We start from the raw sequence: 27,230 nt of genomic DNA, 5'->3' as shown, positions 1-27,230 counted from the left end.
TCAACCCCGGTCTTGTTTAGTTATTTATTACTTAAACACTCCTGCACTTGGGAGAAGACATCAATCTTTTGGTCGTGTCAAGTTTTTGGGGCTGATTAGTACTTAAAAGTGCATTTTTTATCAAGGTTTTATATCATCATTTTGCACTTGAAGTACCAATAACCCCTTAACTAAAGCATGTTTTATAATAATATATCTAATAATATAAGATACCTTTAATTTATGGTAAATGTTCATTTTAAATGCAGGTCTATCACATAAATGAAAGGATTGATTGATGAATTTAAGAACTGAAATTGAAAGGACAAAGAAATGACCAAACTTAGAAAAAAGATGTCAGTGCAATCCAAACCAGAACACTGTTCGATAATTGGGTCATATCTGAAGTTGTAGATCTCAGATTTAGGTCTACTTTATATGAATGGAAAAGTAAGACATAGGCCTACAACTTTCATATGGAGCCTAAGATCTACAAAGGTAATTTTCAAGTTCAAATTATAGCAACAACAAAGAAATCCGAATCTGTCTTCCAACTCGAGCACTGTTCAGTGTTTGACCCATATCTAGAGTTCCAGAAGTCCAAATGACCTGAATTTTTTACAAAACAAATCTGAGACAATTTTCTACAACTTTTATGTTTTAAAATGGCTCCAATTTTGATGTTATCAATGACGTTTGGGGCAAACAAGAGAAGATAAAGATTGTCACCAAGTCAAGAGTTGGTCACCCACTCATCAATTAGTCATCAAATCAATAGTTGCTAATTTTGGCCTATAAAAGGAGGAATTTGCCATGCATTTAGGCATCTTTGTTTCTAGATCAAGATCATGCTCTTGCTTTCTATCTTTGTATTCTTTTTGTAATGTTTATGTTTTGCTTTCATTAATATCAAGTTTATGCCTTTCATTTCCTTTCCTTTACTTAGTTAACTCTTATCTTATTTATATTCTTATTTTGTTTATTTATTTTTATTTCTTTTATTATGTTTAGCTAAGTTTATTATGTCAAGGTGAAAAGGTTACACTAATGGTGTAAGAATAAGTATAGTGTAAACTTAATATGGACTTTAATGTTTGATACTAACATGTTTTGTATTTGTTATCTTGTTCACTCTTTAATACTTTGCTTGTTAAATGACTAATCTTGATTTATGTTATATAACACTTAGTACAACAAATGCTTAGCACTTTCATAGTTCATATTGTATGGTATAACCAACACCTGAGCTATGAAAGAAACTTGATGTGTTGTTAACATAACATATAATCATGAATGCTTGACGAGATTTACAAGTATTAGCATTAATCGAATAAGATGCCTAATGTAATCATGTTAACAATATATAATCTGATTGGAACCTCCTTTGTGTGTGGTTTCTAATTGAATAATAAGAGTTTATACTATACTTGTTTGCATACCATTAGTGGAACCTCTAACCTTGACATTTGTTATTATCATTGTTTAATCCTTACATTAATAATTCGTCAATAAGATGATTGATGAAGCTATCATTTGGAAACATGACATTGGAGATGAATATTTTCAACATTTGCAAGCAATTTGGAGATGATAATGATTTACAAGAAGTAGATCATATTGACGAATTAGTTTATGATCAACTTGAATCTACTTTAAGTAAAAATGAGTTGGATAAATCTGAAGATTTATAAATGATTTATTCTAAGGAAGAAATCACGGATGAAAAACACACCAAAAATGTTGATGCGGATCTTTTGTCAAAAGTGACAACAAATTCGACATCTGACATCACATCAATCAATAATTACTTTCCTAACGAATCCTTACTTTCTCTTAGTCCAATGCCTTGGTATGATAAAAATATCAATTTTCTTGCTTTGAGAGATTTGCTAGCTGATTGGAGTACCCAAGACAAAGAAAAGTTTTTGAACGAAGTAAAGAACTTTTATTGGGATGACCCTAACTTATTCAAATATTGTCCTGATCAAATATTTTAAACATGCATTCCCGACAATGAGGTAAGTAATTTCATTAAATTTTGTCACTCTAAGGCACGTGGGGATCATTTCTCATCAAAAAAGAGGACTGTGGAAATCTTACAAAGAGGATTTTACTGGCCCACTATATTCATGGAATCACATGTATTTCGCAAAACCTATGAAAATTGTCAAAAGGTGGGATTTATTTCAAAGCACAGAGAGTCTTTAGATAATTTTCTATTGACTCTTAAGTCTCATTATAGTTGAGATAAACATCGTGCAATTCATGACTTATGAACCCATTTTCATAAAGAACATGCTTGACATAGTCTTGGGAATCTGACTAAAAAAAACCATGTTTGCCGATTTTTAAGAAAACTGTATGGGAAGCATATCCCCGACTCATATAGGGTGTTTAAGCTGTTCTTGGACGTAAAAATAATGGAAGATGTAAACCACAATCACAACTACTTGTATATACACATGCTTTTTTAAAAATAAATAAATAAATAAATAAAGAGAGAGAGAAAGAGAGAGTGTGAGACTCCAGCTGGCCTACACATAGGTGGTATAATTGTCCTTTTAATTTCTCATCTATAAAATCCTCTCTTTCTTCCCTTCATTTCCACTTAACCTATACATTCAACAAAAATAGAAGTGTAAAAAATGGCAAGTTCCTCAGGTTATCAGATAAGAAATGTTTGTGTTTTCGGTGGATCTAGTCCTGGAAAAGAAAAGGAGTTTTTAGAATTAGCAAATCATCTTTTTCAGGTGCTAGCTGAGAGAAAGATTCATTTAGTGTAGGGGAAAGGCAGTCTTGGGTTAATGGGAGGTGTGTCAATAGCTATATTTTTTGGAGGTAGTCATGTTTTGGGGGTCGTCCCCGAAGCTTTAGCACAAGGGGACATCATTGGAAAAACAATTGGAGAGGAACTACAGGTCTCCAAAATGTCTGCTCAAATGAATGCAATGTTTAACCATGTTGATGCCTTCATTGCCTTACCAGGTGGTCTAGGCACATTGGAAGAGATCTTTCATATTTCATTTGGGGCCCAACTGCACATTCACCATAAACTCATAGGTGTGTTAAATGTTAATGGTTATTATGATAAGTTGTCTTTCCTTGATCATGCTGTGGAATAGAAATTTCTAACATCTTCTGCATGACAAATCATAATCTCTGCTGCTACTGCTGAACAATTGATTGACCAACTACAATCTTTCATTCCTATAATTGATCCATCCATGAGTCGCATAAATTGGTCATCTAAGGAAAGCCGTAAAAAGCTTTGATTGGATTTGAGCCTTTATTTATGAATTTTTTTTGTCCTTTTGTTTTATTATTATGTTTTGTTATTTCTTATTTTTGTTTAAGTGTGTTTCAGGTTTATCAGTGTTCATTATTTCAGGTGATATCTTCTATACTCTATCTTTCTACTTTAGAACAATGAGGACAATGTCTTGTTTTGGTTGGGGGGAAAGGGTAATAGCTAAATAAATAAATAACTATGTTTTTTTATTTCATAAAGCATGTGCAAAATTGTTGTTACAATGATAGCAGAGTAAAGGAGATCTTTTTATGACTCTTGATACGCATCTTAGTAACTATTCTTAATAAGGTCTATGATAATACATCTTGAGATATTTAGGTTTACAAACTCTCGCATTATTATCACTTAATTCTGCTCATATACTCATTTAACATGTATTTTTAAACCTTAATTTACACACACACACACACACTTTAACATATGATTGTGGGTTGCACATTGGATTATTACGTTATTTATGTTCTTTTGTTAAAGGTAACAACTAAGGGAAATGGATAGTATATAATTTGAAATAAAAACAAAAAAAACAAAAAAAAAGAGCAAAAAAAAAATATGAATAATGATAATAAAAATATAGATAAGTTTGGTTTCGTAGCCTCTCTAACCTAAGTAATTAAGCCCGAAGGGGTGTTTTAACACCTAATACCCTAAAGTTAACTGACTTGGGAGCTATTGGCCCAATGCTTGTTACATAGGTTGAGGAGAAAAGCTTAAGGGAATCAAACATTGTACTATCTACGTATCAGTATCTATTACCCGAGTTACTAAGCTCGTAGGGGTGTCTCAACACCTAATGCCCTAAGACCAACTGGTCTAGGAGTTATTAGCCGAAAGCTCGTTACATGGGTTAAAGATGCATGTTGTTTTAAGTTATATGTATATATATTTTAAAAAAAAAAGAAAAAAAAAAAATCTCAACCCAAGGAAGTTAACCTTAAACATTCGAACAAAAAATTTGTTTTCTTCTAAGAAAAACCCCATAATTATGCGTTGATATATTGAGCATAAAAGAAAGGTTTATGAATATCTTGTTAAGAGGTATTGAGCAGGTATATAAATTTAACGAGAGTTTGTTTATCTGGATAGATTAATGGAAGTTAAATGATGAATACCTTGCTTTGTGGAATTTGCAAATTGTTTTTCTATTTTAACCCTTTGATTACTAGGGACTAGTAATAAGCTCATTGGGGGGTGTGATTAGTACTTAAAAGTGCATTTTTATCAAGGTTTTATATCATCATTTTGCACTCGAAGTATCAATAACTCCTTAACTAAAGCATGTTTTATAATAATATATCTAATAATATAAGATACCTTTAATTTGTGGTAAATGTTCATTTTAAATGCAGGCCTATCACATAAATGAAAGGATTGATTGATGAATTTAAGAACTGAAATTGAAAGGATAAAGAGATGGACAAACTTAGAAAAGAGTTGTCGGTGCAATCCAAACCGAACACTGTTCGGTAATTGGGTCATATCTAGAGCTATAGATCTCAGATTTAGGTCTACTTTATATGGATGAAAAGGTAAGACATAGGCCTACAACTTCCATATGAAGCCAAGATCTAAAAAGGTCATTTTCAAGTCCAAATTGGAGCAACAACAAAGAAGTCCGAATCTGTCCTCTAGCCCGAGCACTATTCAGTATTTGGGCCATATCTGGAGTTTTAGAAGTTAAAATGATCTAAATTGTTTACATAAGAAATATGAGACAATTTCCTACAACTTTCATGTTTTCAAGTGGTTCCAATTTTGACGTTATCAATGACTTTTTGGGCAGACAAGAGAAGATAAGGATTGTCACCAAGTCAAGAGTTGGCCACCCACTCATCAATTAGTCATCAAATCAATAGTTCCCAATTTTGGCCTGTAAAAGGAGGTATTTGCCACACATTTAGGCATCTTAATTTTGAGATCAAGATCATGCTCTTCCTTTCTCTTTTTGTATTTTTGTAATGCTTAAGTTTTATTTTCATTAATATCTTATTTATACCTTTCAATTTCTTTCCTTTACTTAGTTAACTTTTGTCTTATTTATGTTCTTATATTGTTTATTTATGTTTCTTTTTTTCATTATGTTTAGCTAATTTTATTATGTCAAGGTGAAAATGTTACACTAATAGTGTAAGAATAAGTATAGTGTAAACTCAACATGGACCTTAATGTTTGATACTAACATGTTTTGTATTTATTATCTAGTTAACTTTTAATACTTTGCTTGTTAAATGGTCAATCTAGTTTTATATTGTATAACACTTGGTACAACAAATACTTGGCACTCTCATATCCCATACTGTATGGTATAACTGACACTTAAGCTATGAAAGGAACTTGATTTGTTGTTAACATAAGTCATAATCATGAATGCTTGATGAGATTTACAAGTATTAGCATTAATCAAAATAGATAAATAATGTAATCATGTTAACAATTTATAATTTGATTGGAACCTTATTTGTGTGTGGTTTCCAATTGAATAATAAGAGTTTATACTATACTTGTTTGACGTACTATTAATGGATCATCTAACCTTGACATTTATTGTTATCATTGTTTAATCCTTATGTTAATCTTCCATCTCAAAGTTCCCATCAATTTCTTTATTATTATTATTACTACTACGACCACCACCACCACTACCATTATTGTTGTTATTGTTGTTGTCATTATTGTTGTTGTTATTATTGTTATTGTATTATTGTTATCTATAATTTATATAATTAGCCTCCCTGTGGTTCGACCCCGGTCTTGCTAGGTTATTTATTACTTCGATACTCCTACACTTGAAAGAAGACATCAATCTTTTGGTCATGTTAATGGCCTTTTAACATTAGGACCTAACACGACCAAAATATTAATGTCTTTTTCCAAGTGCAGAAGTGTCGAAGTAATAAATAACCCAGCAAGACTAGGGTCGAACCACGGAGAGGTTAATTGTATAAATTATAAACAACAACAACAATAATAATACTAATAATAATAACAATGAAAAAGAAAAAAGAAGAAGTTGATAAGAATTTTGAGATGAAAGATCAATGTGAGGATAAAACAATGATAAAAACAAATATAAAGGTTAGATGATCCACTAATGGTATTTCAAACAAGTATAGTATAAACTCTTATTAGTCAACTAGAAACCACACACAAAAGAGGTTCCAATCATATTATAAATGGTTAGCATGATTACATTAGTTATCTTATTCGAATAATGCTAATACTTGTAAATGTTGTCAGGTATTCATAACTATAACTTATGTTAACAACAAATCAAGTTTCTTTTATAGCACAAGTGTCGGTTACACCATACGATTGGGCTATAAAAGTGCCAAGTATTTGTTGTACCAATTATTATACAAGATAAATCTAGATTAATCATTTAACAAGCAAAGTATTAAGAGTAAACAAGATAATAAATACAAAAATATTAATATCAAACATTAAAGTGCACATTGAGTTTACACTATACTTATTCTTACACCATTAGTATACATTTTTCACCTTGACATGATAAACTTTACTAAACATAATGAAAGAGAGAAATATAAATAAACAAGATAAGAACATAAATAAGATAAAATTTAACTAAGTAAAGAAAAGAAAATGCAAGGCATAAACAAGATATTAATTAAAGCAAAACTTAAGCATTTAAAAAAAATAAAGAGAGAAAGCAAGAGTATAATCTTGATCTGAAAACCAAGATGTCTATATGCATGACAAATGCCTCCTTTTATAGGTCAAATTAGGGAACTATTGATTTAATGACTAATTATTAACTAGGTGGTCAACTCTTGACTTAGTGATAATTCTTATCTTCTTGTCTACCCAAAACGTCATTAATAATGTTAGAATTTGAACCAAACTTCCACATGAAAGTTTTAAGAAATTATCTCAGCTTTTCAGGATAAACAATTGATGTCATTTGGACTTCTAGAACTCAAGAAATGGGTTGAACTTGTTTATTCAATACCTCATGCTTGTTGATGTGATCTTTATATAAACCTGTTTAAATTTAATATCATTCAAGCATATTATTAGTCCATTTTTATTTAATTGTTATCATCAAAATACATAAAATATCAATATGTAACTCCAAGGTCACCAAATTGGACATCTATAAGATTAAGGAAACAATGATCTAGACTCGAGAACCAATCTTTTTTAAATGAGAAAAATAAAAGTTTCCTGCAATGGTCCCTTTGATGTTAGGCTACTTAAGTTTGAGTTGGCAATGCAAATTAATAAAGTTTTTTTTTATGTTATTTACTATCAACTTGTGTACCAACTTTGAGCTCGAAATTGCATCTCTTTATTATATGAAAAATAAGTGTATCATGTATGATTTTAAAGTTCAGAGCATGATATTTTAAAATTATTCAACCATGCATGCATTGGAGCTGTGTACAAAAAGTTACAGTTACTTTATTTTTTAAGCTTTTTTTGTTTATGTTTGTGTTTATAATAAGTCAAAAATATGTGTTAGTTATTATTTATGTAAATTTCTATCAAATTCATTTATTTAGTCTCAATTATGTTATTTTGGTTTATTGTTAGACTTCAAGGGTTGTTCCAAATATAAAATGATCATTCAAATAATGTATGCTTTATCTTTTACTAAAATGTTAAAGAAAAGTCTTTAATTTCCTATTAGGTTTTGTATATCATTATGAATGATGGACTTTTACTTTTAACTTTGTATGTTTTAAAGAGGTGAATGAATATGTATTTTTAGAGTGATGAATTATTTGTATATGTATTTTTTTGTTTTGCACCTTATAATGATGAGCATAAATTATTCTTTATGTGAGTAAATTATTTCTAATATTCCTACCATCCTGGTGTCAAATTGAAGCTAAAATCTTTAATGATTCTAAATCATTTATGGATTGGGATCAACAATTAAAAATGAATGAGGAAGAGGAAGATGATACTAAAATGAAAGGTTTTGATGTAGAAATATCAATCTATAATAAGCCTAAAAATGACAAAAAAGTTCATGTTACTTTAATTAAGGAGTATATTGTAGAGGTGGTTCTAAAATTAGGTTTTTTATAAAGAGAATTTTAGAGGATGTGTTTTATATGTGACTACAGAGAATTATGAAATTGATAAAATTAAAGTTAATGTTCTTTAATAGGAAAATAGTGAGCCTCTAAATATTTTTGTCAATGTTCTAGAAATAATTTGTATTAGTTTAGAACATAATAGAGTTGATAAAAGCGAGGGAGTTGAGTTATTTTTTCATGATATTCAAGGGACATCCATGACATGGAAGTTAATGTAATTGATGTTATATGATTGTTTTTTATAAATTGCACAAAGGTAATGAAAGAGCTTTGATTAAGTGTCCACAAAATTAAGGAAAAAATTATTTAAACTAGAATGAGTCTTTTTTAACTTTAGAAACATGACACGAAAGTGTCTTTAATGATTCTCTTGATGTTGGACTAAGCAAATTTAGATTGATAATGTAAATAAATAAAGTTTTTGGTGATATTTATCATTATCCCGTAAGCTATCTTTGAACTTAAATTTACATCTCTTCATTGCATGAAAAAATAAGTTTTTTATAAAAGGCTTTAAATTTCAGAATATAGTCTTTTTAGATTATCCAACCATATATATATTGGAGTTTTGTACAAAAAACTATAGTTGTTTTAGTTTTTAAGCTTACTTTGTGTTTGATTGTATTTCTAATGAGTCAAAAACATGTGTTAATTATTATTTATCTAGTTTTCCGTCAAAGTTATTTATTTAATTATTATTTATCTAGTTTTCCGTCAAAGTTATTTATTTAATTATTATTTATCTAGTTTTCCGTCAAAGTTATTTATTTAATTATTATTTATCTAGTTTTCCGTCAAAGTTATTTATTTAATTATTATTTATCTAGTTTTCCGTCAAAGTTATTTATTTAATTATTATTTATCTAGTTTTCCGTCAAAGTTATTTATTTAATTATTATTTATCTAGTTTTCCGTCAAAGTTATTTATTTAATTATTATTTATCTAGTTTTCCGTCAAAGTTATTTATTTTAATTTCAATTTTGTCATTTTAATATTTTCCTAGACATAAAGAGTTGTTCTAAATATATAATGGTTATTTAAACCATGTATTAATATCTTTTACAAAATATTGAATGAAAAGCTTTTCACTTGGCTTTTTAGCATACTATTTAGTTTTGTATCTCTTTATAAATGGTAAATTTTTATCCTTTAATTTTATATTTTTCAACTGATGAGTGAATTTATATTTTTAAAGTTATGGACTATTTGCATCTATATCATTTGTGTTAATAAATTGTTTCCATTCAATATCTATCATCCTGGTATCACCTTTATTACTCATGCTTTTTGAATGATTATTCTAGTCTTGTCCATCATTTTGGCATGAAACCATGCATACCATTTTTGCAAAGGAAAAAGAAGAGAAAAAAAATAGAAAGAAAGTGAAACAAAACTCTATATATAAAAAAAAAAAAGTTTGTATTTTGCTTCCGTAAAAGAAAAGGTTGATGGTAAACTTGTAATATTTCATTTATAAAAATATTTTGAAAATTGAATTATTTATAATGACAAAATTATAATATTTAAATTTTTTCATTAAATTAATTTGTGAATTTTAAATTAGTATAACATGGTGAACTCAAAGAAGATTTCAATGTGATTTTTAAAAATAAATATTATCATTATAAAATAACATATAGGATTTTAAATAATTTTATTTCTTATAATATCCATTAAATTAAAAAAAAAAGATGCATTTGTATTATTCCATGGACACTTATAGAAAACAACATTATATAACATGTGAATGATCATGCCATCCTTTAATCAACAACAATAAAAAAGTTTATTTGTCTTAGTCACTTCATTATTAACATACACTAATTTTATATTGTAATATTGAATATTTAAAAAAATTAAAAAAATATCAAAAAATATTTTTATTTTTTAAAATTTATTTTTGGTATTAATATATTAAAATAATTTAAAAAAATTAAAAAAAAAAAACTTTAAAACGCTTATCCTAAGTCCTTTAATGGGGCAGATCACAGTCAATCAAGCAAAAAGATGGGTCATTTACACTAGGCTGAAAGCACTGAAACTGACATTGTTACGTCATGTTTGTTCCAGGTGTCATGACACAACTGGTGGTATGGAAAGTGGCCTGTACGTTGGCCTTTTCATCCTCGTACCCACTCTCCCAACCCAACCCAGCAAAGTAGCGAACGGTGGCATCTGTTCCAATTCCTTTTCATTTTCTTGTAATAATAGCATGAACGGAACACAGAGTAACCAAAATTTTGGAATCTCCTCCATTCTTGGGTCGCTTTCTTGCCCCTTCATTAATTATTTCCCCTCTATAAGTCCCCTCCTTTCCTCGCAAATATTAGACAAAAGAGTTAACCTGATGAATGCAGGGTAATGATATCATAAAGAAAAATCTGCAAATTCTAGCTACTGCTTTGAGAGGATTTTCTTCTTGAAAAATAAGTTTCTTGTTCGGTATTTTGCCTTTCATGATCTAGGTAAAGAGAAAGAAACAGAAAGTGAATCTGTGAGAGGTTCTTTCAGAAAGAGAATAACCTCTGCCTCTTTATTAGGAATTCTTTAACTCACTTCACTTTCATTTTCATTTAAAAGTTTCTTATATCCACTTAAAATTTACGAAAAGAGAATACATACAAATAAAGTGTTCATCCATTCTTACAACTCTTGTATGTGTTTTTTTGTACGAGAAAGAAAACAAGAACTGGGTTTGTGTTAATAACTAAAGATATTGAGTTGTTTGGGGAATGAATGGGAGTGAGATCATAATGGACTTTTGGCCTGAGTTTATTGCTAGCAGTTCGGGCAGGGAATTTGTGGCTGGTGGATTTGGTGGAATTGCTGGTATAATTTCGGGTTATCCTCTTGATACTCTACGTATCCGGCTTCAACAGTCTAACTCTGGCTCTGCCTTCAGTATTCTTCGCCGAGTTATGAGCAGTGAAGGGCCTGCTGCGCTCTATAGAGGCATGAGTGCACCCCTGGCATCTGTCACCTTCCAGGTAATGGCAAAACATGGTTTCCTCTATAGAATACTAGTCTATCTTTCCACTTTTGTTGTATGTTTCTTAATCTTAGTTTGAATACAATTTTGTCATAATCTGCTGAGTTTTTTTTATTGCTGTGATATCTTGGAATGTTCAAGTTCTTGCGGTGAATTTTAAGTGATCATAAATAGGATTAGCACCTTATCATGATTAGGTCATATTTTCAATCTTGTTTGATCCTATGAGAGTTGGGTTTCGATTTTCAAATAGGATAATGAAGTTGATGTCTAGTGAAAAACCTTAGTGAGATGGAGTATGCAAGGAATATGGCAATGATGAGATTCTTGGATTGCCTTTTTGTCAATGATTCTGTAACTTCCAAGTGGTGGAAAGCGACTGGTTTTAATACTTGAAGAAATGTCATTCTCAAGAATCCGCCTGCTTATGTGATATTGTTGGTGATAGCTTATTGTGTCTCCTCCATTTCCAGTCTCGTATAAATCATGGATCTTATTTCCTGATTTTCATTTCCATCAAAAGAAAGGAAGCTTTATGACTTTCCATTTCTGATACAGAAGAAAAATTACTGTATGGACTCAGTCCTGACCAACCATACAAATAGATGATCATTGTTTTTGCATTGCTTATGCTGGTTCAGGGACACTGACAATGTGTGTGGATTGCAGAATGCCATGGTTTTCCAGACCTATGCTATCCTCTCGAGAGCATTAGACTCATCCGCTTCAGCTAATGATCCTCCTTCTTACAAAGGTGTTGCTCTAGGAGGAGTTGGTACTGGGGCAATACAGAGCATTATTCTTTCTCCCGTAGAACTGATAAAAATTCGCCTCCAACTGCAGAACAGAAGTCATGCAAATCTCCAAGAGGCTGCTAGTCCCAAAGGTCCACTAAATGTTGCCAAGAGCATACTGAAAACAGAAGGTCTAAAAGGAATGTACCGGGGTTTTGTGATCACAGTTCTGAGAGACGCACCTGCTTATGGTGTCTACTTTTGGACATATGAATACATGAGAGAGCAGTTTCACCCTGGCTGCAGAAAGAATGGTCAGGAAAGCGTACGAACCATGCTGACGGCAGGAGGCCTCGCAGGAGTTGCTAGCTGGCTCTGCTGCTATCCATTAGATGTTGTGAAAACCAGATTACAAGCTCAATCACCATCCTCCCAACTTAAGTATAGAGGCATTCTGGATTGCTTTAGCCGGAGCGTTAAAGAAGATGGTTACTGCGTGCTCTGGCGAGGTTTGGGGACTGCTGTTGCAAGAGCTTTTGTAGTTAATGGAGCTGTATTTGCTTCTTATGAGACTGCGTTGCGGTGTCTTTTCAACAATGGAAACATTCAGACAGAGAACACCATCTAGGAAAAATTGATCTTTTTCCGGTCAACAGTCATTGGCATGTATCTGAATGTAATAATTCAATGACAATTAAAAAAAAAAAATGCATCAGGACAAATATGTTTTCATCTTCTTGCTTTCTCTCTATGTAGAACCAACTGAAACAACCGGCAATCAGACTCCATCATCGATCATCCCCTGTCACAGTATCATCCAACTCGCAGCTTCTTTTCACTAAATGTATTTGTGTTTTATTCTACTTGATAGTAAATTTGTTTTTTATTTTAATTTAAATTTTAAATTGATGAAGAAAGTAAATTATATTTTCCCACGAAAACAAAGAAAAAAAAAACAGTCTATAAAAGAAAAAAAAAAGTAAATTATATCTTCATAGTATTATGATCCACATGTTTTCATTTACATCAAGATTCAATTATGTGCATTGAGTCAATAGTATACATTGTGTTTCGTCGTGAGTGATAAAAAAATTTGACGAAAAAAAAAACGTAATTATTGTTTGTGTTTTCTAGCAATAAAAAAATAACGATTGTAAATTTAAAATTTGAAGTATACATATGTCCCAATAAATGCCAATGCTATCATAATGCTAATATTTGTTTAATTATATAGGATTACGTGAAATAGACATAGATTAAAATATTTGGCTATGCTCCACAAGAAACCATTAAAGTTATTTATTTATATGATGATATTTTTTTATATAAAAATTGCAATAATTTAAATTTAATGCTAGTATAGCACCTACTTCTCTCATTAATATCCATTAAAAAAAAATGTGGTTGCATGTCATTCATTTAATAAAAAATAAAAACAAAAGCATCCACTACTAACATAAAAAAAAATCTTGGATAATTTAAAAAAAATATTTATCAAATCAAAAAATAATATATCTTATTAAATCATCACGTGGCTTAATTTGAAGACCTTCGACCCAGCTAGTTGCTTATCTACCCAAACTAAATTTAACTAAAAAATATTATAAATATCATCTTTTTAATTTTTTTATGAACAATAATATGATAATATTCTGGATGAACTCGAACTTTAAGGTGTGACCAAGCTAACTTAATAAACTAAGCCAAAACTTGGTATGTGTTTTTTCTTATAAAAATGAAAACAATATTGATCCAACATTTTCCATAGAAAAAGGATGGGTAATGACATTTTGGATAAATTTGAGTCAAAATAAGTTAATCAGCTCAACCCGTAACCTAGATCATAGCCCCTGATAGGTTTAATATCTTATCTTTTGGAATCTAGTTTTTTATTTAATTGAATGGTTAGTATTTAAAAAATAAAATGGAAGGTCTTAGTTAAAATTTAAATAAAAAAATAAACTAAAAAAGGGCTTGAATAAAAATTTGAAAGACAAAAATAAAAAAAGAAAGAGTAAGGCATTTTTTAACCTAGTAGTAACTTTTAGTTTGCCAAGCTCATTTGTCTAGCAAGAAACCTAAGCCCAAACATATCTAAATTTATTTTTTATTTTTTTCTTGTATATTTTTTAAAATTTTTAATGATATGTCATTTATAAACTCAAATTCATTTAAAAATATTCTAGAAACCTTATAAAAATAAGGTCCAATTTTTTAAACCTGAAAATACCATTTTCCAATCTATTTTTATCCAAAAACATACTAAAAAACACTCTAGAAATCTTAATAAATCCATTTATGGTCTTAAACTTGGGGAGGGGGGGGGTCCAAAAATACAAAATCAACTTGATTAAAAAGACACTTCTTAAGACCTTATATAAAAAAATTCTTAGGTAAGATGAATCCAAATAACACTTTAATAAAATTCTTCTCATAAAAAAAAAGTTTATTGACATAAAAAATGATATTTTTAATAGTCAAAGTCATGGTCAACCAATAACATTCTCTTTCCTTCATCATTTTCTACCGGCCCTCTTTTTTTTCTATCAAACCAAAGACCAAAATAAAAACAAAATATAATATTGGACCAAAACATCTATTTCCTAAACTAAAGAGATCAAAATGGAACTTTGACAAAACTCTTAGGTAAAATTTAGAACAAAAGTAGAGGGATTAAATTTTTTTAGAACAAGACTGCCTTTTCTCCTCTTATTTAATTTTGATCCTTTAACTTTCAATGTTATTAAAACAATAAAATCAAATTGATTTTTGCAAAATCAAGAAGCAACTCAATGGCAAGATATTTTTTCAATACTAATATAATCTTATATAAATCATATAAGAACAAATTATGAAGATCTATTTAAGAAAAATACAATTTTAAAGGCTAAATAAAAAAATAAAAAAATAAAGAATAAAAAAACATTATTCTAATGAATAATGCTTTATAAAAAGAGTTACAATGAACTCAATAAATATTTTAGGTTTTTTGTAATTGTTAGGGTAGTCTCAAGTTCAAAAATAGAAAGTGTAATAAATATAGGAAAAGAAGAATTATCATGATTATAAAGTGAATCAAGTAAAAATAAGTTATTTTATAGATATGATAACTAATTATTAATATCACTAATATATTTTATGTGATTCCTACTGTTGAGGTATGTAGATGATTTATAGGTACCTAAGATTCTAGTCTTAACTTCATCGTGTGAGATTCTTTTATTTTTTTAAAAGTTAGCATTGTATACTATATGTATATTATTTTAGGAAATATCTTAGAAATGTTATTAGATATGCTCTACAAAATAAATAAGCAATTACAAATTCTAGAAAGCTATATATTTAAAAACAAAAAGAAATAATAAAAAGTTAATCATAGCTTTTATCTATTAGACATTTTACAAGATATTTTATTATTGATTTTAGTTTTAATCTATTTATATAAAGCATTAAAAATTTATTTTCAAGTCTTACTATATCTAGCCTCTACTATAGCATATTTAACTAATTATAATCTATTATTTTCATGTAAAGAAATAGATACCACCACAACTTATCCTTAAAAATCTTTCAGTTAACAATCATCAACTCTAATAAAAGCTATACAACCATATAAAAATCCAACCTTCATAGCTTTTAGAAAAATAAAGATTCTTTAAAACTTATAGGAGAATGGACATTAAAATTAAAATTATGACTAAACCCTAAATAAATAATAAAATCAAACTCTTTTAATAACTAAATATATCTAGTCAATTTCATATAAGATTTTTTTTATAAATATTATTTCTGCTTTATTTCTAGCCCTTCATGGTAGCATTGAGTGAGGTATTATTTCAAATTGATAGTCTAAATTGGTTTGAAGTACTTCATTAAGGAAAGAGGGGTCAACACTAGTAGCAATTTTTTAACAATTTATATAGATTTAGCTATTTTGGTTATAAAAAGTCTAATACAAATATGATTACATTTAAATGACTTAATAATAAAATTTATACAAATAAGTAATATAAAAGCATAAATCCTCGACTCATAATCATACAATGTGTAAGCATCTTTTCCTTTTAATTAATTTTTTTAAATTAAAAATTATGTTTACCGTTATATTCCTTTTAGATATGCCTAAAATTATACATATTATTGAACATTTCACACTTCTCAAATATTATGGACCCATAACAAATTATTTTTCATATTATTTTAAAAGTTGGATTTACATTTTTTTCTTGTTTTTTCCCCTTTTATTTATTTCTTTATTTTAACCGATGGCAAACTTTTTCTTCAAATCATAGTCACCATCTTCACTACTTAGTTTCTATTCCTTCTCATTTTTAGAATCATCATCTAATTTAGTCTTTATAAGAAAAAAATCATCATTATTATGAATGTTGTCAATCAACTTATTCTCATCTTTATCTAAGAATTAAAATTTTTCATATGATGGAATGTAATCACTATCCCAACTATAATTGTCATATCATAGTAATCTTCTTCAACCTCAATCTTCATATCATTACTTAGAGACTTTTTATCTAAATCAATATCTAAATTACTCCTAGTGATATTTTTATGGTCTTAAACTAAGTTTTACCAAATCTTTCTTTTATATTATATGTTTTTTGATTATCTTCTGTCACAATATCATCCAACTTATAGTTTTTTTCTATCAAATGTATTTATGTTTATTATACTTGAAAATAAATTTATTTTTTTATCTTATTTTAAATTTTAAGTTGATCAAGAAAGTAAATTATATTTTCTTAAAACACAAATATATATATATATATAAAAAAAAACAAACAGTCTATAGAAGTAGAAGGCTTGATATAATTTTTCCTTTCATTTATCACATTTAGATATCTCTACAATTAATGCCATATTATATATTATATTAATAGTTTTCTATTATAATTTTATCTTTTATTATTTGATTAATTGTTGCAATGTTAAATTTTTTTAAAATAGTCTCGATGGTTCCATTAACCATTGTTGAAAGCTGCTTTTGGATTTTTCTTTATCTTTTTTTTTCTTTCTCCTACTACTATTAGCTTTTGGATTTTTCTTTATCTTTTTTTTCTTTCTCCTACTACTATTTATGCATATGTTTTTTCATCTTAATATCTATCAACAAATGCATATGTACCCTTCCAACCACCATTTCTTCATAATAATAACCAATAGTTACACACACCTCATCTTCATCTCCATTTTCATCTTCATTTTCATATTATTATTATCTACATTTTTTTCATTTCATCAAATGTCAATAATATATACTAGTTACTTGGCTTGTGTTTCGTTGCGAGTTTGATAAAAAGAATTGATAAAAAAAAATTATAATTATTGTCAATGTTTTCTAGCAGTAAAAAAATCAGATCACGTATATGTACATTTTTTTTATTGGCCTTATGGTCCTAGAAATGACTAGTTTCTCCCTTCTCCTCCAATGCCGTCTTTATTCTAATTTCATTGTATTCAAACATATAAAATTTAAAATGAATATTTAGTTTTTATATTAAAAATTTTTATTTTTACATACTTGAATTTTATACAATTTTTTTTTTTAGTTTTGATGTTCAATAGATTTTTTTAAAAAATATATATTTTTTAATTATTACGAATAAGGCTATCAATGGACTCCATCTATCGGTATAAATTCTAAAGAGTTTGAAAATCGGTATAAATTCTAAAGAGTTTGAAAAAAATTTATTGCACATGCCACTTTAATTGTTACATCACTAAAATAATTATTCTGTCAGTATTTTTAAATATTGAAACAAAATTACTTTAAATATCACTGTTAATCACCAATAAAATAATTCTATCAGTATATTCTAGCAGATAAATTTTTTTGTGCATATTTTTTCTCTGTAAAATTATTAGTGTTTTTTTTACCAATATATATTTTGATAGACCAAAAATTATCAACAAATAATTTTTCAAATGATGCTTTTTGTCTATGAATTGCTCCATAAAATATGCTCTAATAAAATGATAAAGCAAATACTACCAGAATATGTAATCAATAAAACCATTAAATATAATAATGAAAGAAAATTCTTATAGTCAAAAAGGACTAACAATATTAAGGTTACTTGAGTAGCATTATGGTAATCGGAATTGTATAGGCAAGCCTTTGAGGTCTTCATCTACATATACATTGATAGCCTTTTTATCTTCATAAGTAGACATCATCTTCATCATGGATACATCATCATAAGATTCAATGTCTCTATCATTTCAAATCATTAATCCCTTCAAGTCCACAACGAACACTTATTTGCACAGAAAAAAGATGTCTCTAAAACACATCTAGTTCGTCAACATCTCTTTTAACCAATGTGTGGTAGCCATGATGAATAAATATATATGGTATGATAAGTTATTGGAAATATATTAAAATAATATTTTTTATTTTTAAAATATTATTTTTAATATTAATATATTAAAATAATTTTAAAATACAAAAAAAATATTAATTTAATAGATTTCCAATAACTTGTCATGCCATATATTTATTCATATATTTTGCAAAGCCATAAAGATCGTGAATGGCCAACAAACTAAAAGATTTGCACTTGGTGAAATTATAACAACTTCAATTCCTAATTTCACTCACTAATTATCTTCAAATTTTATTGTTTATCTATATTTATTCATATTCATAATGACAATTATCATAATATTTTATTAAACTCATTGGCATTAAAATAAAAGACTAAATTTGTAATATTTAATTAATTGTTTATTATGTCAAGTTAAAACTCTAATTTTTTGAATTTTTTTATAAATATTTATAAAATTTAATTAATTTTTTTTAAGATAGTGAAAAATAACTATAATTATATTTTTAAACCCACTCTAAGAATTAAGAATTAGGATAAAAAATAAGAGAATTTATGATTTATTATAATTATTTTATTTTATTTTTGCATATTTTTCTCATGTCTATTATTTATTTTATTGTCGTATCTATTTATCATTATTTTGTTTTTTATTTGTTTCTTTTCTTGAGATTATGGATTATGATATGATTATAATATTCTGTATTAATTAATTCTCATAATTCTCTATATTTGTCGATCTCCACAAGTCTCTCTCCTTGTCATGCTTCATCTAGGATATTTATCTGCAGATTTCCAGCCTTTACATATTTATGTGCAGCGGTGTCCTGTTTTTTCTGATGGTTTGCATCAAACCTTTTAACAAGTCATTTCACTACCCAAATGAAGCAGGTAAGAGCTGGTTGTTTTAAATATAAATAAAATAAAATATAAATATAAATTTTATTTCTATTGGTAAGAGCTGGTTGTTTTAAATATAAATATAAATTTTATTTCTATCATCATCAACATTATAAAATTCATGATTTTAAATATTAACGAAACATATAGAAGATAAATCCTATTACTAATATTGATAATAGATGAAGGATTTAATTAATGAATCTTCAATAATAATAATAATAATAATAATAATAAAGTGGCAAGGTGACTGCTATGTTTGTATTGCTTTTATTATTAGCGCTAACTATAAATTACTCCTTATATTTTATTAAAATTAAGTAATTATCTAAGGAGTCCATGTAGTTTAACTAATAATTGAATAGTGTATTCTTTAATTTAGTGGTTTTTTGTTGTAAAAGTATATTCTTTCCTAATCAATTTTTTTCACTCTTTCTTATATATTTTTTCTTTACTCAATTTTCCCAATCAATTTTTCCACTCTATATTAAAAACAAATTGATGTTTGAAATCAATTTGTTGTTAATATATCTTTCTATTATTTATATTAAAACATAATAATATTTATATAAATTTAAAATTTATTTTCACATTGTACATTAACTCTAAAATATTATTATATTAATTACAATGATTGATTTGTGACCCAACATTGAATTGATGAGAAAAGATTCTTTTTATATCTCATAAATCATTGACAAAACATGGGGTGGGTACGAGATATGTACAACAATATCTATAAATTTATTTTTAATTTGATTTTAATTAAAGATACTTTGAAAAATATCTAAACATCTTGAAAAACTTATAAATAACTTTAAAAAACAAATAAAAAAACACAAAAACTCGAATTCAACTCGAAACAAAAACTCTTCTCAAGCTTAGATATTGTTTTTAAGAAAATTTTAAAGTGAAAAAACATTTAGGTTGTACTTCCTTCATCAAATGAAATATTTTGACACTAATATCGGTTATTTTAATGGCCAAAATTAATTTCAAAACTAATTTTCTCTCTCTACCTCTGAAATTTGGCATCCTTTCTCAAACTAGGGATAAAAAACAATAAAAAGAAACTTTTGCATCGAAATTGAATTGAAAGACTATTAAGGGATTAAACTTGTATAATTTATAAAAGTTTAAGGACTAAAGTAAATTTTTTTGTAATAACTTTGAAAGGATTGTCCATTTGTGGTGCTTTTTTCAATTTGGTCCTTTATTATTCAATTTTATCCTTAATCAACAAATTTGATTCAATTATTCTTTAATTGTGTTAAAAAAGGATGCAGTTGTGCAAAATAAAAGTTTCAAGACAAAAAAAAAACAAAACAAAAATTTTGAATAGCAAATTCATAGTAAAATGTGAGAGGGTGAATAATGCACGTGTGCACAATGTTTAGAGTCCTTGTAACTAGATTATTTACCTACGTGGATCAAATTATTTTCTTTTAAGTTTAAAAAAAAATCAGGCATTTTTAACATATTTTCAATAAGAAAAAAAATTAAACTGTGTAGAAATTGATCCTATGTGATTCTATCAACTTGACAAGTCAAAAGACAAGTTAGACAACTAGGGAAAAAATAATAAGTTTGACTAAAAAAATCTCAAGATGACATTTTAAAAAAAATCGAGACAATAACCTATTAGATTGACCCGAGTCAATTTGGATTACCATGTAAAATGTACAACTTGAATTATGAGACTGCAATAATCTCATAGAAAGCAAATAAAAAAAATATTAAAGCTCAATTTGTAATAAACTCAATATTAAAGGATGATATTAAAAAAAAATTATTAGGGTCAACCAGGTTTAACATGCCAAACATTTGACTCAGGTCATGAAACAAGGATAACTTTATAGAAATCAAACCAAAATTTAATTTCTAATCAATTCAATTATAAAATTAATTACAAAAAAAGATTAAAAAACTTGAGTCAATCAGATTAACTTGCAAAACTTGTAACTCGGGTCTTAAGATTGAGGTAAACTCATAAAAAATAAACCAAAATAAATTATGAAGCTCAATTTCTAATAAATATATTTTTAAATTATAAAAATTAAAAAAAATTAAAAAATATAATAAATTATGAAGCTCAATTCCTAATAAATATATTTTTAAATTAAAAAAAATAAAAAAAAATAAAAAATACCATTCCAATGAATAGTACATTGTAAGGAAAGGAATATTGATCTCCTTTCCTCATTTAGTTCTAGTTAATAGTTTAAAAGGGTGTGTTACACTGCAGCTCAAATAAAAAATCTTTTGAATGTCAAAAAATAAATATTTAGGCCACAAGAAATTATTTGGTGTTGTTATTAAACTTGACTCAATAGGTTAATCTTGAAATCTCTTAATTTAACTTCTTATACAGCCCAAGTTTAAAACTGAATGATATGGGAGTTGTCTAGACATGACCCATTTGACTTAGGGGGTCCAAATGCTTCTTGAACAACTAGTAAAAAATATGGTGTGATTTTTAAAAAATCAAGATGATATTTGTTTTTAATATTAAGATAAAAACGTATTAAATTGACTCGAATTTCATGACTTAACTCACCAAATATATCTAGGTGATGGACTCTAGTAGGTTTCAGAACTTTGTTTTTAAAACTATTTTTTACTTAATTGTTGTTATAACCTAATTTGAACAATTTGCTTTTAATTTAAATTAAAAGATTGAGGAGTAATTTTTTATCGAGAGTGGGGTGCAATTTGATAATGTATAGAAGAATTAAAGACTATAATATTTGTTTCTCCTGATATTCACTTGAAACAAATTACTAGGATGTTCGATTAATCATCTTCAATATTGATGTCTAAATTTCAATCAAGTTAAATTTGAACAAGGATGAATTTGTGTTGCTTGGAACTTCTGTATTATAAATACACATCTTAATTAATAGAAAAAGCAAGAGGAGATTAAAAAAAAAAACCTCTATATAATGAGCAAATCTAACAAACAAGAAAGAAAGCAAAAAAAAAAAACAAAGTTACTTATCTCTCATTATCATTGCATAAATACACAAAACCAAAAGAATAAAACACATCAGCCTTATCTATATTAGCTAAGCATATATAACACGAGAACTAACTCTTTTACCTTTTATTTTCAAATAAAAAGAGCTCATCAAATTTTTGATATTGTTGATATTGTTAATCTCTCACCATTCCAACCACTATCAGTTCCATTTCTTCGTGACTAATTCAACATCATCTCCTCATACCCACGACAATTCCAGTAAACAATAATGTTGATATTGTTAATCTCATCCTAGTCAAGACCCCGACAATAACCATCATTGGTTGATCTTTTAGTAATGATAATCTCGTTTTTGTTTCCTCTCTACAAACACTAGTCCATACGTGCTAACCACTAGTGAGAACCTTCCCATCTAAAAAGTAGCAACCAAATCTAATAGCCCCAAAACCATAACCAACCAATGCCTTCTTCTTAACCATAACACAAGGCACTCTTCATGGTAGATCTACAACAATCTAATAATAGCAATCAGGAGAGAGAAGAAGAAATTACAATAAATAGAAAGATGCATATCTAAAAAATAAAAATAAAAAATTATTATCTTGTGTTTTATTTCTTTGTTTTGCAAGTGGCAGTGTTCTCATTGCCAGCACAGGAAGAAAGAAGAGAATGAGCAAATCTTGATCTACCCAACTTGTTCGTTTTACCAGTGACAATGCGTGATTCCATACGCCATCACTGTTTTTGAAACTCCAATGACTCTAGCAGCTCTTTTTTAGCATCTAGCAACAAGTTTTTGGATGATTTAATGTATTATGATTACATGTGATAGTTGTAAATGTAATTGTTGTGTGTGCAAATTAGTGAAAGAGATGAGTGTGTGTGTTAAAAGATTTTGTTTTTTAGTGTTTGTTAAAATAAGCAACCAAAAAAAGGAAAATACCAAAAAACGTTAACCATTTTTTTCTTAGAAAAATTTGCATTATAACCAAGCTAAAAAAATCTTTAAAAAATAAAAAACAATACTCTGCATGTTTTAGCATTGTAAAAAATGTGTTTTTGACATTTGTATTTTAGGATTAAGAAAATGTGTTTTTTTCCATATATTTTTGGGCCCAATAACAAATTTATCAAGCCCATTAAAAGCTTGGCCCAAATAAATAGCCCATTAGGCCTACATAAAAATATAAAAAACCTATCTTTTTAAAATAGGTCCAAAGCTTGCTTTTGTTATTCTCGTAGGTGTAACAACCATTACAAAGCTCAATCCAAGATCGTTCGAGGTAAATGGATTTACGATAAATATTAATCTTGGTATTTACTAACTCCAGAGTTAGAAATATCAATCTTGGTATTTATCAATTTTAAACTTAAAAATATTAATCCTAATATTCATTGACGCCAGAGTCAGAAATATTATAGCATAGCATAACAAACCAATAACAATTTAAGAGAAAACTAACAATACAACCCACCTAAGATATGACATTTTAGGGGTGATAATATCTTTCATCTAGCGTAACCAGTTTCTTGTCATATAATCTTTGAAGACTAGTTAGGGTTCCTGGTGTTTCTAATATTATATGACGAGTTTTTAAACAAGACATTTCACTTACAAGAACAAGATGCTAGATATTTTTTTTCCTAATTTTTAAATGTTATCATGATGTTGGATGCAATAATTATATGATAACAAAAATACACGCTTATAAAGTAGAGCACATACCAAATATCAGAATGTTATATTAGAGGATGAAATTACATAAAGGAGGATGAAATTAAGAAAAGAAGGATGAAAATTAAAGAATTAAAAAAAATAAAAAATGTAAAAAATATCACCTTCTTCACAATTCAAATAAAACAGTAAAGGATGTGGTTGGAGAACCCAAGTTTTTTAGAGTAGGAAGATAAGTAGTTAGTTGGCACACACTTCACCATGGGTCAAATAATATTTTTTGAGAAAAAAAATAAAGGAGTAGCTATTAACAACATATGTTTTGTAACAACAAAAATTGTTTTTAGTGCATATAAAATTTTTAATTGTTTTATTTTTCAACATTGATTGATGATTGTTATTGTTTAGATAGAGAGAAAAAAAGGCATAACACTAGATTAAGTTTTGATTTGGATTTAGAAATTGTATTCGATGAGAAGAGAGATAAATTATGTTAGGAGAGTGAAATTATATATCAAAAAAGAAAATTAATATGTCGTTTATGAATCTTTGTTATATTATATATGAAAATAAATCTATTTTTTCATCCAAATTTAAAAATTATATTGATCTAGGATGTCAAATATAATTTCAAAAAATCATTGGAAAAGTGAGACAAACAATTAAATAATAAGAGGGTTGAATTGAATTTCCCAAATAATTATGCTTTATTTAGATTTAAAGAGATTTTAGAATAAATGGATTAACTTCTAGACCATTTCAAGTTTGTTTGGAAACATTTTTAAAGTCGAGAAAAACTTGAAGGATTAACATTTACAACTTTAAAGGTAGCTATGGAAGGATTATTAAGGATATCCTTCAAATTATAATCTATTTTCAAAAAACGAATTTTTCTTAAAAAATAAAGATTTTTTTTTTAGTATTTTGTATTGAAATTCATCGTATTCAAATTATATCTCTCTTATACTTACACATTATTATTATTATTAGGCTCTATGAAAACATTTATGGTAAATTTTGATTATAAATGATTGTGGTATATAATTGATTATTTGTGAGTTTGATTATGATTAAATGATTGTGGTATATAATTGATTATTTGTAAGTTTGATTATGGTTATTTTTAAAGTGTTATTTTATATTAAAATAATATTTTTTTTAAAAAATTACTTTTAAGATTAGTGATTAAAAAAATTTAAAATATATTATAAAATTAACTTTTTATAAAAAAAATTAAATTTTTATAAAATATAAGTTACAGTTTTTTTAAAAATACTTAAACCAAACAATTATGAATTTTCCCCGCCGCTCCAAGGTCTCTCCAATTCTATTCATAAATTATATGAAACGGGACAGTAAGTCCGCCGAAATGAGGCTCCCGGTGGGACCACAAGGCAAGGCGGAATCTGGACGCCGGACCGAACTAGCAGGCTTTAAATGAGCCCGAAAATATCTACGCTGAATTTGAAGGGAACCGCATGATCCTCTACGTGGGTGGGGTACACCACAGTTCACCAAACTCTCCTCACACGTGTCAGCCTCTTAGCGCATCCCTCCCATCTACGAAATTCAAATTAAAACTATCGGCGAAACGCTATTCACATAAAATTAAAATAATGAGTGGGTCCCCACCATGTGGGATGGTAGGTGATGTTTCTTGCTGTTCTGGATCAAAAACGCACCGTACACTACATACCACTTGGGCCAAACACGCCCCTCTCCTTGATCATGATAGGAAAAAGTTATCGAACCTGGGTCATCAATGTTCATGGATGACATTAATCCAGATCAATATAAATCACATGTCATTTTATTTTATTTTATTTTTTTATAAAAAGTTAAAAAAATATTAATTTTTTATTTAAAATAGATTTTTACCGGATCTTACTGTAAAAAGTTAAAAAGATTTATTTTATTTTATTTTTTTAAAAAAGTTAAAAAGATATTAATTTTTTTATTTTAATTTATTTTTACCGGATCTCATTCATCAATTTCAGATTAATTTTTTTTTTTGCACGCCTTGATTAGGGAAAGATAGTGTGTTTGCTTTTTAATAATTTTAAATTATTTTAATGTGTTAATATTACAAATAAAAATAAAAAATATTTTAATATATTCTTAAATAAAAAATATTATAATTCCAAACATTAGTTATTGTTTGTTTTTAAGCTAAAAAATATTATAATTCCAAACATTAGTTCTTGTTTGTTTTTAAGTTTTAAAAATAATTTAAAAAAAATTAAATTTAATAAAAATAATTTTTAAAAAATAATTTTTTTTAAAATTAATAAATATTTAGTAATTTTAAATTATTTTGATATGTTAATATAAAAAATAATTAAAAAAATAAAAAAAGTTAAGATACCATTGACTTTAATTATTCTGTATGTTTTATATCATAATTGTAAAATTGCTGCTATGAAAATAGTTCATCTCTCGTGAGTTAAAATCTTTCTGGGCAAACTATAAAAGTGCCCTCTATTTATTAGGTAAATTTCAATTACGTCCCTCTCCTACTCAATGCATCAATGGTATTCTTCAATTAAGGAAATGTGAGTGTCCTCCCTGACCTTCAATTTACATCAACCTGCCCATTTAAATTGTACATGCAACTCATATATATATTAATCCTCCATTTATTTAATCTAATATTAACATTCTCTCATTATTTTTTTTAATTTTTTAATAATAAATAATTGCTATCTTGTTCATTATATACAATACAATAGAGCACTTGAAATAATATTTAAAATGATAAGATGAATAATATACATATTGACTGTATAATAATAAAAAAAAATTAGATTCAATTATTCACTAGTTTAAAAAAATAGTTTTGTATATGAATTTAAATTTTATTTTTTAAAATTTAGCAATGAAATATTTATCAAAAGATCAATATCATAATAACATTAATTTAGTTATTAACATCATGATATATCCAAATTTATTGCATTAAATGTCAATAAACAATTGAAAAAAAAGAGAGAGAAAATGGAGTGTAATGGATATCCATGAGTTTTATGTAATTTAACGAAGCAAAATTAACATCCAAGGTGGGGAGAAGAGACTAGCACATCTATGATGGTGTGGTGGTATGAGACGGTGTCGTTAGGGGGATGACCTAATTGAGATGTAGCCAACAGATGGAGGGTGTAATTGTAGTTTGTCCAAATCGTTTGTTTTTGAAATAGACAAACAAGTCCAATCTACAGAAACACTGCTGCACGCGGTAGAAACGCTTGTCCCCTT

The 27,230-nt window shown here is 27.4% G+C and overlaps 1 protein-coding gene across 1 annotated transcript; it reads left to right on the top strand.

Annotated features, from left to right (window-relative positions):
* The first annotated feature begins 10,533 nt into the window (after window positions 1-10,533).
* LOC105108842 (mitochondrial arginine transporter BAC2-like) lies at window positions 10,534-12,877 on the top strand. Its single transcript, XM_011003309.1, has 2 exons — window positions 10,534-11,343; window positions 12,015-12,877. The coding sequence occupies exons 1-2, from the start codon at window positions 11,089-11,091 to the stop codon at window positions 12,705-12,707; spliced, it is 948 nt and encodes a 315-aa protein (XP_011001611.1). The 5' UTR covers window positions 10,534-11,088; the 3' UTR covers window positions 12,708-12,877.
* Window positions 12,878-27,230: the final 14,353 nt, after the last annotated feature.

Source organism: Populus euphratica, unplaced genomic scaffold (assembly GCF_000495115.2).
Source record: "Populus euphratica unplaced genomic scaffold, PopEup_1.0 scaffold199.1, whole genome shotgun sequence".
Classification (NCBI taxonomy): Eukaryota; Viridiplantae; Streptophyta; class Magnoliopsida; order Malpighiales; family Salicaceae; genus Populus; species Populus euphratica.
This window is presented reverse-complemented; position numbering and strand designations above follow the sequence as displayed.